Source organism: Salvelinus fontinalis, chromosome 28 (assembly GCF_029448725.1).
Source record: "Salvelinus fontinalis isolate EN_2023a chromosome 28, ASM2944872v1, whole genome shotgun sequence".
NCBI classification, from domain to species: Eukaryota; Metazoa; Chordata; class Actinopteri; order Salmoniformes; family Salmonidae; genus Salvelinus; species Salvelinus fontinalis.
Window position 1 is genome coordinate 11,837,762 of NC_074692.1, and position 13,610 is coordinate 11,851,371.

Here is a 13,610-nt window from a genome sequence, read left to right on the forward strand (position 1 = left end):
TTGCAACAGAAGAGTGTTCTACTGTAGCCTACACTCCCCAGTCAGGTGTGTGTGTTCACAGCCTAGCTGACCTCTGTTTGGATTGTGCAGGACATGTTGCCAGCTGCTGACATGGGCTCTCAACACACAGCCTGGGTATAGCTTCCTGTAGCTCAGATGTGGGTCAAAGATCACCCAAACACACAACCTGGAAGACTGCCCTTTTCTTTGGCTATGAATGAATGGGATTGAGTGAGAGAGGCTGCGAGTATAGCCTAGACTTTCAGTCTATTCATAGAGTAACATAACAGAATGCCTTCCGTAGACTATCAGGTTCAGGTGTGCAGTAATACTTCAATGGCTTTCTTATAGCCAAAATATTAGTAATGCATCCCAGCATACTCGAAGAAGAAATAAAGGCCTTGGTCTTATGTAAAATGCACTGTGTGCAAATGGGTTACAGAAAGTGAAAAGACACGACAATCCCAGCTATGCATTCATGGGTGGGTAAAGGGTTGGCGTCAAGGGTGATGAGCTCTTGCTCAGCAACAGACCTGCAAGATCTAAAGCCAGCACTGGTCATGATGATTGGGCAAGTGCTGCTATTTAATTACATCAATGTCAGGCTAATGGATGCGCGGAACCCTTGGATTCAATCCAAGGCTGACCCGGAGGACAACTATGCACAGTCAGTGTCCACTTGTTGCTTATGAAACAAAACCCTTAAAAGCGGGAAAAAAGGGAGCAAGAGAGAGAGTGAGCAAGAGTCTTAGTGAGTTAGGCCTACTGCAAACTGCCTCTCCCCCCTCTTCCTTATTCAGTGCTTTGACTGTGGGCGTTACTTCCCTTCCATAACATCTGCTTCCTGTGATGGCGTCTGAGAAAATCCTACAAGGATGAACGTGTGCGAGGACAAGTAGGCACCAGTGTGTTTCAGACAGAGCAGACAGTGTAACCTCTGAACTCTTCGGTCTAAAACATCCATCATAGCCGAAGACCCAGTCCTCCTAACAGATCCAACCAAGCCATCCTTCATGTACCTTATTATGATATACCAGTGTTTCCCAATCCTTTGGGTCCCCAGGACCAGGATGGATAAACACTGAGCTATGCAGTGCATACAACACAAAACATATGGCTAGGACAATCTGTATCAGAGCTAAGGGGACATCACAGTGTGAGGTGAACAACGACGGCTTCTTTAAAAAGTAGGATCAGACTATGCACAATCACACATGCACAAACGGGTGCTTAGGTAACCTCCAGCTTTAGGAACATTTCCAAGAACTGAAGATTTATTACTTTGGGACATTTTTCCAAAAGGCAGGACTCAAGAGACAAGGAGGAGTAGCCGAATTCCTATTGCATAAGTCACATTCCCTGGACAGGACACTGAAGAGCAGACTGGACAGCTTTTTCAGGAAAATAAAGAATAGTCAGGAGAAATATATGCTCACTTTGAATTTTTCTACTGTATAATGAGAAGTGTGTGTTTCATATTTTCAAAATAAAGTAGCTATATGGGCTTTAGAGAGACCTCTAAGTTGCATGTGTAAAAAATAGTGACATGCTTCAGGCCCAGAATTTAACAAACATAAATAATGTAGCTAGATAGCTATGACAAGTTGCCTAATAAATCAGACTATGATACCAATTATTGGTATACAGTCAAACAAAGCACTGCAAAAACTTGGAAAGTTTCTTCACCAGCCAGAATGTTTAATCAAATTAAATGTGAACTTACTCTGCCGATTGTCTGTGCGGCTGGTCGAAATTTGAGACAAAATATCCAGACTTTTAGAGTGCCGGTACTGCCGTTGAACTTTCTATCACCTGGCATATGCTCAAAACCATGTAAACACCTGCAAGACTTCGGTTAGTATACTGCGTGGATATTATAATTTTTTGGTCTCAAGTTTCGGCCAGCTGAAGGACCAACCCCACATACAATTATACTTAAACTTACTTGATTGTATTCAACATCTGTGACAGACGAGGGATGTTTAGGATTTTACTATGTACATATGCGTGGGTATGCTGCACATGCAATGGAAAGCATCACCACAATCAGGACTACAAGTTAATTACCGCTATGACATTTGACATAGCTAGCTAGCTTACCAGAAGATTACGACCCTACCGTTATGCTTGTTTACTGGGGTCGGAACACAATCTTGGTTACATTAAGACTGTGTAGCCGGCGCAAGATATGGGTCGGCTACACAGAATAAACGTACCTCTATAGTGTACAACAGTGTGATACGCATAAAACCTAGCAGTCAAACAGGGAAATGGTTCCAATCGTTTTTCCACCATTAATTTTAGAAACACTTAAAATAAGGGCTTTGTTTTGTGTAAGCTTACCCTGGCGTGATGTTTTGATAACCGTGTAAATCTCTCTAGGACAAGGTGACTTAGCAATATATTCGACTGTATTTACACCCAAAAATGAAATACTAAATCAGCTGCTAATGTGGCTATCATGATCTGGACGAAACTGCCGAATCGAGACAAAGGTAAGAATCTCTGGATTAACTATCTAATGTTAGCTAAATGTAGTAATGAATAAAATGGCTAAATTTCTTTCAAATTGACACAATACCTGCTATCAAATGTGTCAGCGAGAGATGGCGTGCAGGAGCTTGCGGGGATTGGTAGTTTTGCATGACATCTATTAGCATTTTCAAATCAGAGTAACGAGCCGAATATATTGATAAATCACCTTGTCCGAGAGAGATTTAATATGGTTATCAAAATGTCACGCCATGGTAAGCCCACATTTTATGTTTCTCTAAAACCCACTATGGGAAAAATGAATGGTAGAAAAATAATTGGAACCATTTCCCTGTTTGACCGCTAGGTTTTATGGGTATTATGACACCTCCACTGTGGGGCTATATGCAGGGATAGGATATGCCACCTTACTCCATCGAGAATACCCAGAAAACTGCCCTTTTCGTCCCCATACTAGCGTTGAACAACAAAGGAGCTGATTGGCTGACACTGCCATTCCAAAATGGCCATGTTGGCTACTGATAGCTAGCATGAGGGCAAAAGGGGCAGTTTTCTAAGAAAACTAGCCATATTTAAACGTTCTCAATGTATTAGTGTGGATAAAGGCATATCCCATCCCTGCATTGAGATATATTTTGTGATCTATATCTGGCGCGCGCTCCAGTGTCTTAATATAACTATGATTGTGTTCAGACACCAGTGCATCTCAGAGTAAACAAGCGTAATGGTGGGGTCGGAATCTTCTGGCACCTAAATATGAGCTTTGGCTATATGACCAGTTGACAGAATGTCACCCCACTCGCCCTTTTAGTTACCATTAGCTAAATAGAATAATAACTTACTATCTAGTAGTAGCTAAATAGATTGCTGCCAACATTTCCATCCAGCCACTCATGAGAAGTTGTCTGCTAACGTTAACTAAGTTAGCTAGTTACCATCGCTAGCTAGCTGTGTCAAACTATTCAGCTAACGTTTTTTTTTATAGCCTAAGCCTGGCTACTATAACTAGCCTAAAAGACGACTAAATTGAATGTTCCAGAAGACGTGAAAGTTGCAAGCTTTTCCAGAAATACATTCGCTAAGAAATGATTAGCTAAAATATGCATTTTCACATAACTACAGTAGCTAGCTAGTTTTCTAGCCTAGCTTAGCTTGATATTGATTACGACGTTACTTACTAACGTACTGCAGCTAGCTAAAATTCATACCGTGGATTCTTCTATTTGATCCTTGAAGAGTGAAAATTAATAAGGGTTTGCGAATACATCTTAAAGACAGCTTTGTAGCGGAGACAGATACTGGAGGTTATCCCAATATGGTCCATCTGACACGATGCTTTTCAGTTGTCAATGCAGCCAACAGCAGCCTGATTATTGCCTTCCAGACCCTTGCCCTGGACTTGGACCGCATCCTTCATAGATGTTTTTTTCTTTTTTCTTCACAAGATCGGGATGCGCGTTCTAGCCCATCTACATCTAGAGCCCAGCTCTATATTAATAAAGAACATGTGTATATATATATAAGAAGTGTAGAAAATAACTAAAATCTTATTATACTGACACAACACTTGTTCAAAAATCATGTTAAATAATCTTAAATTGTGTTCTCAGATTGCAGAGAATCAAGATAAAAAATACAAAGCACATGGGAATCAACTCTTTATTGTAGCTACATAAATTAGACTTTCTTGGAATAATGACTACAACTGTCTGACATGAAGAAATGTAAATTATGTGATTGATGATAGGCTAACTGACTGTTTGTAGTCTAACAGTTTCATATGTGGTATCATATCTTAACATCTTAATTCAGATATCTGTAAACATTTGGAATTATTTTCATTTTGCAAGCACAGATACATTTTTAAGGGCTTTCAAAGTTACAGCTCACCAGGCAGAGAACAGTAAACCCTTTATATATTTAGCTAGAAACATAAGACAATGGTGCCCTTCACAATGCCCATTATTTGTTTTCATACCCAGGAGATTTGGATATTAGTGGATCACTACCAAGGTAGGCTACCACTAAAATTGAATAAAGAGCCAAAGCTTATCAGTGCTATTCCTGTCTAATTTCCACGTGACAGCACTGAATAGTCTTTGATTTTACCCATCTGAAAAAGAAAAAAAAAAGAAAATTCCTCCAGTAAAAGGGTGGCGTGTTCAGATGAATGATCTCTAATTGAATAATATCAAAATATAAATTCTTAAGGAAAATGTAGGACTGTCATAATTGTACTTAAACATTTAAGCCTACTACTTAATGCTGCTGGTCTTACAACATAGATCTAGCAGTATTCAGCTTTCAGGTCCCTATAAGCTAATGAACAAAAAACACAATTATGAGATATGGTTGAGGTCCTCTGTTTAACTAAGGACAACCTCCCAGAAATCTTTTAACAGAAACTCAGAAACCGCAGTTATTTGAAGAGAAAGGTATTCCAAAACACATTTAAGTCAACATGCCTGCATGTTAAATATACCTACATAAGTTTGATCAGTCTCACATTCCTTACTAAATAAAGAGAGCATACGCATAAACACCTGGTGAATACACATTTTCCTACAATAGCTTCAGCAGGGAAAAGATTGGAGTTTGTAACCCTCAATTGTGCCAACAATTTATGAAACAGGCCTTATGCCATAATAAGAACTGTAACCATCCTACCATTTTGATAATTGTGCTCATAATTGTGTCAAAATCTTTTACCTATCTGTAAGTGCTCAGCACACTTAATGTGAGGGATCATGGAGATGACAATTTGCATCACTTCATCTGGTAAAAATTGGTTTTCAATTAAAAATCAAATAAAGGAATGGTCTGGTCTTTAACCATATTAAATGGCTTTTTGTGTTTGATGTAAGACAGTTTTAAGGTCAGCAAGATAAGGATGATCATAATCATAAAGTACTGTATTTGATCCAATCTGAAATGTGCTGTTGACTCCCTCTGGTGGGCCATATAGAGTAGGTGCCCTGTAATCCAGCCAGTGTTCATTAGCTCCAGCAGTCAACAATTTACCATGGAAGGCATACTTTTGTCCACTTCTTCCTCCCTCAGTTTTTCACAGATGGAAATGTCCATGCTCTAGCTATACTTCAGTGGAGAAGAGGATGCTTTGACGTTTGCTGTCCGGTGTTGGGATGCTCTGAAGCTGAAGGAAATACAGTAGGACCTGTACCTACAGAGACAGAAGGGGAAGCGGGAAATAGCAAAAGAAACAGATTATTAGAACCATAGCACATAATTTTGGGCTCCATGAATACCTCTGAATCTACCTCTGCAACAAAATCAACATTGACGTTCCAAAAGACACAGGTCTCCACAGATTTTCTCCACAGATTTTGGCAGTACCTGTGACATAACCTCCAGTGACCAGTTGTCATTCATAGTGATGGGTTGCGTGGCATTGGCTGGGATCTTGCTGTCTTTCTCAGATGGGCGGAGCAGGGTTGGACCAAAGACCGTGGCCAGGTTGTGAAAAGACATCTTATTAACGCTCTCATTATCAGCAATCCTGTAAGAACACAGAGGATATCATAAGTGTACGATTGTGGGATGCGAGAACAAGGGAGAAATTAGCAACAGGTTTTGAATGACAGATCTGTGACTGTATTAGTGCTGAGAGATAAGTGCTTTTTGAGGTCGGTTCGGTTTCGATTATTAATAGATAATCAAAAAAAATTGATTTCGGTTTCAATTATTTCTCTCTCATGTGGGATATATGGTCTGTGCGTATCTAACCTAATGTAGCAGGCGTAAAAGTGTATCAGTCCAGAGATCTGTATATAATGACAAGATGCTCATGTCTCTGCCCTAACAATGGGAGTCGTTGTCCCAAAGCAGGCGACAAGCTTAGGTCCAAAATAAACCCATCAAAACGCATTGGGCTTATTTTGGGCATATGTTGGCGAGAGTGGAACTTCTTGCTTTGCCTCTTCCTCTCTGATCCGTTTGAGATTGTAGTTAATTATCCCCGTTTCTGCTTTGACCTAGGTTTAATATTTGCTTAATGAAAACAACAACTCCCTTCAGCCTAGCGTCCCACATAGTTCTTGAATTGATTTATTTCATGAATGATTTGATTTCACTCTACATGTTGGGCTCACAAAAAAAACTAACTAAATGGAATTCAAGTAAATGAACCGACATCGGTCAATTAGTTGTTTAATAACCCCAAAAAACAAAGTGATCGGTTAATCACTCAGCACTAGACTGTATTAATGTGACAGGATCAAACATGATGTCACTGTGGGGAGTATACCTCTTCAGGTGATCCAGCAGGAAGAGGAAGGTGACCAGGTTGGGTTCTGGGAGTGACAGCAGCAGGTGCAGCATACAGCTCTCCTTAGCCACACTGTCTGACAGGGCTGCAAGAAGAGGACACAATTGTTTTAGTATGTTTTATACTACCTGATTGATGTTTAATGGTTTGTTAAATGTCACTCTTATGTTGTATTCACTATGATGAGACTAAATGCCATAGTAAGCTTTTTGAGGTCACAAGGAGAGACTGACCGATGCCTCCAGCGAAGTTGGGGTACAGGTCATCTGTGAAAAGAGGTTCCGGCAGCTCACGGAAATACAGCTTCAGCGTTCCAGCAATGGCATTCACATCCATCTCACTCATCATCACCGACACATCCTTATTGTCTGTTAATCAGAGGAAGGGAATGAATGATAAACAGGGGGAACAGTAAGTTGCAAGCCGGTATGAATAATAGTAATACATTCATTGTATAGCATGATGTATTATTTGCTAAGGAAGAGATCCAAGGTCATTGTACTCACTGGCATCAAATGCAGCCTTCAGGGCCTGGATGTCTGTAGCCACCCCTGAGACCCGGTAGATTCCTACCTCCTCCATGCCGCGGCGCTCTATCTCCTCTACACACTGCTTCACGATGAGGGGCACCTTAGACCGCTCCCGTCTGTCGAGGTCAAACACACACATGGTTACACTTAATGCAGGATTAAAATTGGATTAATGCAGGAAACAAGAGAAGTCTAGTGCTTTACACTAATGAGTCAAAATACCTGTGAGTCTCATTTCTTACTTCAGTACACACCTGGTGTTTGTTTTATTGTGGTAGTGCATAAACTGAACCCAAATAGTATTTTTCAATTTTGATATGTAATACTTGTTCCCAAGTATGAATAAATGACCCATCTTTTCTTTCTACTTTCAGAGGAAAGCAAACCCTGAGAAAGACCTCCATCCTGCAGTATTGCATCTTTAGCACTATAAAAGGTTTCTCAAATAGACCCTGCCCATAGGGGGCTTTAGTTATTTTACAAACGATCATGAGACTTATGGTCCCTGTGAAAATAGAAAATCCCAAACAAGGCATGTCTTTTGACAGTTATTCCTGACCGTCCACTGTTGTTTTTGGATTAAAGTGAAGGAGGTAGGAGGAGGTATCCCATTCATTTGACAATATTAGGTCCGATCTGTGGTGGTCATAGAAATGTGGCATGCATTACATGAGGCTAGTCCTTCATGACAGGCTTAAAGGGATACTTCGGGATTTTGGCAATCGAGCCCTTTATCTACTTCCACAGAGTCAGATGAACTCATGGATACCGTTTGTATGTCTCTGCATCCAGTACGAAGCAAGTTCGAGGTAATTTCGCAAGCCAATGTCGCAATGACTAGAAGTATATGGTATCTACTAGCATGCTAGCAGTTACCATAGACTTCCAGTCATTGTGCTAATGCTAGTTAGCAACTTTCGTCAGACTGCACGCAGAGACATAAAAATGGTTTCATTGCCAAAATCCTAAAGTATGATTTGGATCTGGGTGCGGAGATTATACAGAGGCTAACAAACACACACTATTCACTCACTTGGTTACAACACTGATTTTCACTCCAAACACGCCCGACTGTTTCCGCGAGGGCATTCTCTTCAGACTGAACTCTCTGCTGGTGAACTTCATTGACAGCTTCACCTCAATCTTTACCAAGAGAAGTTAAGAATTAGCCAGGAGTCAGTGAAATTAAGAGTATTGCATGTATCCTGATCCACACAGTAAACTTTAATATAGGGGGCATACGTAATATTGAAGTCTGTATTACACAGTAACTATTAGTGGAAAAACCCATGTAATTACCATGTTATATACATAACTTATTTAACAACGCTTACACTGGCCACTGGAGTAATGCCAATGTAAAGTTGTGCCAAAAGAGTACTTTTGCTAAACAAAAAAAGTAAGGCAGTGTGGTTTCAGAAAGCTTTGTGAAAAACAGTAATAATTGTTTAAATTTAGGCTGGTAATACGTACCCCGTTCATGGTGATGACTGTTCTTTGCCAGTCTTTGGTTTGTAGCGTCTGAGGATCCAGCTGGAAAATATGGAGACATCTATCAAATCAGAGCAATCATCTAACCCAGTAAAGACGAACTGCTCTGACAGACAGTGTGTGGACAACATGATGGCGTGGTAGGACTGATGCAGTCTTTATTTGCAGTACAGACATGTTATAGTACTCTAGTAATGAAAGTCAATCCATTATTAAGAACCAATGACATATTTAAACCTCTGAAAATTCCGCTTTGTATGAATGTTTAGCACAGTTAGCCTCTTGATCCTTTCCAATTAATCTAAAGCACAATATAAAAATAAACCTTCAATGAAACTATTAGATTGGAAATTGTATAATTTCACTGAAGCAAAGCAAAAAATTTACGAAATGATGGATTCAAAGAGAAAAGATTGTTATTTTGTCTTTCTCTCCAATCAGCAAGCCTGGGTTTTACGTAACAATTACCCTTCACTTGCCCTTATCCTCACAAACTTCATATGATTGACTAGTGTCAACTCATGTCACTGATCTATTTTAATCATGTGACTAATACCAAGTTGCCAACAGGCACGAGTATTGTGATAGATAATGCTAACATGACAGATGTCATCTCACCCTAGGGAGCAACATATAGATACTCAATCTAATCCCGAAAATCATTTTCTTTTTGTTCTGTGGACATCAAGTTCTTCTTACATAATGCAGTGGGTTTATCAAAAGAAAATAGCATTATGTATTAAGTATGAGAATACTGTATAACACATTCAAGGATACTTAAAGGATATGCTCCGTGGTTGAGTGACTCATTGTGAGCGTACAGAACAGGGCTGCAGGCAGCTGAGAGAAAATGGAGGAAAACTAAACTTCCGGAGGACCTATCATCCTCTCACTCCCTCCCCTCTACCTTCTCTTCCACTGTATCCGCTGCAAAATACACTTTCTACAACTCTGCATTTCAAGCTTTTGCCTCTAACCCTAGGAAACTCTATTCCACCTTCTCCTCCCTCCTTAATCCTCCACCCCCCTCCCTCTCTGCTGACAACTATGTCAACCACTTTGAGAAGAAGATTGACGACATCTGCTACTCATTCACTCAGCCCATTGTGTCCACTGGTCTCACTCACACGCCTTGAGCTCTTTATCCCCCCTCTCTCCAGATAAAATCCTGCAACTAATGAGGTCTGGCCGCCCGACAACCTGCCCACTCGACCCCTTGCCCTCCTCCCTTCTCCCATTCCTCACGTCTCTCATCCCTGACCATTGGCTGCGTCCCCTCTGACTTCAAAATGGCTGGAATTGCTCCCCTCCTCACGAAACCAACACTCAACTCACCAGACATCAAAAACTATAAACCTGTATCCCCTCTTTCTTTTCTTTCCAAAACACTTAGGCGTGCTCTCCCTGATCAACTTTCTCTCTCAGAACAATCTTATTGACCCTAACCAGTCAGGTTTCAAGACGGGTCACTCAACCAAGACTGCTCTTCTCTGGGTCACGGAGGCTCTCAGCACTGCCAATGCAGACTCTCTCTCCTCTGTTCTCATCCTCCTAGATCTATCCGCTGCCTTCGGCCCCGTGAATCATCAATCCTCCTCTCCACCCTCTCAGGGCTCAGCTTCTCAGGCTCTGCACACTCTTGGATTGCATCCTACCTGGTAGACCGCTCCTACCAGGTGACGTAGAGAGGATCTGTGTCTGCATCACGTACTCTCACTACTACACCAAGTTATCAGGCTCCTTCATTTCCTTACATGATCTTGCTTATCATTGCTATGCGGATGACACTCAACTACTTTTCTCCTTCCCCCCCCTTCTGACACCCAGGTGGCTACACGCATCTCTGCGTGCCTGGCAGACATCGCAGACCCACCACCTAAAGCTCAACCTCGACAAGAAGGAGCTGCTCTACCTCCCGGGGAAGGCCTGCCCGCTCAAAGACCTCTCCATCATGGTTGACAACTCCACAGTGTCGCCCTCCCAGAGTGTAAAGAACCTTGGCTTGACCCTGGACAACACCATGTCGTTCTCTGCAAACAAAATCAATGACTCGCTCCTGCAGGTTCATGCTCTACAATATCCGTAGAGTATGACCCTACCTCAGACAGGAAGAGGCGCAGGTCCTAATCCAGGCACTTGTCCTCTGCCGTCTGGACTACTACAACTCGCTGTTGGCTGGGCTCCCCCCTTGTGCCATCAAACCCCTGCAACTTATCAAGAACGCTGCAGCCTGCCTGGTTATCAACCTTCCCAAGTTCACTCATGTCACCCCGCTCAGCCACACACTCCATTGGCTTTCAGTCGAAGCTTGTATCCACTACAAGACGATGGTGCTTAACTACGGAACAGAAATAGGAACTGCCCCTCCCTACCTTCATGCTCTGCTCAAACCCTACACCCCAACCCGAGCACTCCGTTCTGACACCTCAGGTCTCTTCTTGGCCCTCGCACCCCTACTGGAGGGTAGTTCAGTCCAGTCCAAGCTCTTCTCTGTCCTGGCACCCCAATGAAGGAACCAGCTTCCCCTTGAAGCTAGGACAGCAGAGTCCTCACCTCAAACTTGACTGATAGCTACTTTGAGGAAAATGTTACTTTATGCCTGTGATATGTAGTTGTCCCACCTAGCTATCTTAAGATGAATGCACTAACTGTAAGTCACTCTGGATAAGAGTGTCTGCTAAATTACTGAAATGTAAATGATATACAGTGCCTAGTGAAAGTCTACACACCCCTTGTACAGTTGTCACATTTGTCTGGCTTAAAATGAAATCTAAAAAGGGATTAAATTAGATTTTCTTCCTATTGATCTACACATTGTACTTCACATTTTCAAGTTATAGAATTGTAGAACATTTTCCAAATTAATTAAAAAACAAACATGTTTTGATTGAGTATGACTTCACACCCCAAAGTAAAAACTTAGTGGACGCACCTCTGGCAGAATAATATTCTACCAACTTTGCACAACTCTTAGGGCAACATATGTGCATTGTTTTTGTCAATTGCTATAGCTCAGTCAATTTTGTTGGGAATCATTGATGTATAGGAATATTAAAACATTGTCTGTGACTTTCAAGCTGATTTAAGTCAAGACTGAGACTGGACCACTCAACACCACTTTGAAAGCCATTCTGGTGTGTCTTTGGCATTAAAATTAGTGTTATTGTCCCGCTGAAAAAGAAAAATCCCAGGGTTAGCTATTCAGAAGTTTGAGGCAGGTTTTCCTCCCTGCTGGTAACAAGCATACCCATGACATGATGCTGTCACCACAATACTTGAAAATACAGAAAATCAACACCAAATACATGCATTTCAGGGCCTAAATGAAATCTTCAGGTTTAGATCAAATCCAATACCATCACAACACAGAGGGGAACCTTATGTATTTTCAAGTATTGTGGTGGCAGCATCATGTTATTGGTATACTTGCCACCGGCAGGGACCGGGGAGTTTGTCAGGAGCAAAATAAATATGACAGGGGCAAAGCCTAGGTAAAAAGTTACCGGGAAACCTGCCTCTGTCACCTGAATACCTAACCCTGGGATAGATTTTTTAGAGGAACAATTGCACACATTTTCTGCCAAAGACGCACCTGAATGGCTTTCCAAGTTGTGGAGAGTTCCTGAGTGGTCCAGCCTCCGTCCTGACTTAAATCGGCTTGAAAAGTAGACATGGTTTGAATATTGATGTACATCAATGGTTCCCAATAAAATGTACACGGCTTGAGCAATGTTGACTAACAATGGATATATGTTGCCCTAAGAGTTGTGCAAAGCTGGTGGAATCTTATTCACAATGATTCACAGCAGTAATGGCTGCTGGAGGTTCTCCCACCAAGTATTAAATCCCTTCGAATATGTAAAGTAGGTTGTGTGGATCGGTAGGGGGGATGTATCAATTTAATCTCTTTTTGGTTTTAATTTGATTAAAGGCTGCAAAATGTGACAACTGTGCAAGGGGTGTGTAGACTTTCACTAGCGACTGTACAATGAAGGATATGAAAAAATATACAATACCCTCTCTGTTCCGAAGCACAGACCATCCATGATAAGAAATATAGCTCATTCTCTCTCCTATTTGTGCTGTCTTTACCTTCTGTCTGAGCAGAGTGCTGCGGACCCTGCCCCACAGCCGTGCTCCTGTGCCTGGGGGCTTCCTGGGACCTGTGTCCCCCTCATCCTCCAGAGAACAGCTGCTGGTGAACTGACTGCTAGTCTGATCCAGTATCAGCTCTTCATCACAGGTCTCACCCATACTCTTCTACTTAAGACTCAGTATCTCACTCTCTACTTTCACTAGCTATTGTACTGTTCAAAACAATGGGACAAACAAAACAAGGCAGCAGTCCAGAAAATATTGTATTGTCTCAAAGAATCCAGAGACTCCTATAGTCCTTTAATGGTCCAGTAGTCCCCCGGAAAATGTCTGGGTGTGTCATCAACTTCTTAACCCTGTCATGCCATCAATCCTTGCACACCAGATGAAAAAAAACAATGGGAACAAAGGCAGCCCCACGACCACGCTGCCTCCCTGTTGTCCCAGTTCCTAGATGGATCTGTGGATTAACTCCTGAGAATCCCCTCCTCCCCTGACTATGGCCACACGCTGGCAGCTGCTCAGAGGTTATGAGGACTGCAGGGTGGGTATACAGCCCCAGGTTTACACAGGTAGCTTCCTACAGCGTCCTCATGGATCACCGGTTGGTAGATCTGTTTAGGTTCTAGTGACCCTGGCTCCTCCTGACTTCACCTGCCCCTTTTTCCTCTCAACCAAACCCTCCCGCATCTGATCTGTCTCTTTGTAATCCCCAA

The 13,610-nt window shown here is 41.9% G+C and overlaps 2 protein-coding genes across 5 annotated transcripts in view; both read right to left on the reverse strand.

The window, feature by feature from the left end:
- LOC129826167 (cytospin-A-like) overlaps window positions 1-3,931 on the reverse strand; it is a 34,756-nt gene extending 30,825 nt beyond the window's left edge. For 2 of the 3 annotated variants that reach the window (XM_055886565.1, XM_055886563.1), the window contains exon 1: window positions 3,702-3,931. The gene's annotated coding sequence lies outside the window, so the exon portion shown is untranslated. Of the gene's footprint in view, window positions 1-3,671 lie in introns of all 3 variants that reach the window. The other variant, XM_055886564.1, reaches the window with a different exon arrangement.
- A 207-nt stretch (window positions 3,932-4,138) lies between these two features.
- The window catches only part of LOC129826168 (breakpoint cluster region protein-like), a 48,677-nt gene continuing 39,205 nt past the window's right edge, over window positions 4,139-13,610 (reverse strand). For both annotated transcript variants that reach the window (XM_055886567.1, XM_055886566.1), the window contains exons 17-23: window positions 8,782-8,841; window positions 8,342-8,451; window positions 7,285-7,424; window positions 7,012-7,146; window positions 6,758-6,863; window positions 5,848-6,010; window positions 4,139-5,674 (exon numbers count right to left, since the gene is read on the reverse strand). In XM_055886567.1, coding sequence (XP_055742542.1) covers window positions 5,585-5,674; window positions 5,848-6,010; window positions 6,758-6,863; window positions 7,012-7,146; window positions 7,285-7,424; window positions 8,342-8,451; window positions 8,782-8,841 — 804 coding nt within the window. In that variant the 3' untranslated portion in view covers window positions 4,139-5,584. The remainder of the gene's footprint in view (window positions 5,675-5,847; window positions 6,011-6,757; window positions 6,864-7,011; window positions 7,147-7,284; window positions 7,425-8,341; window positions 8,452-8,781; window positions 8,842-13,610) is intronic.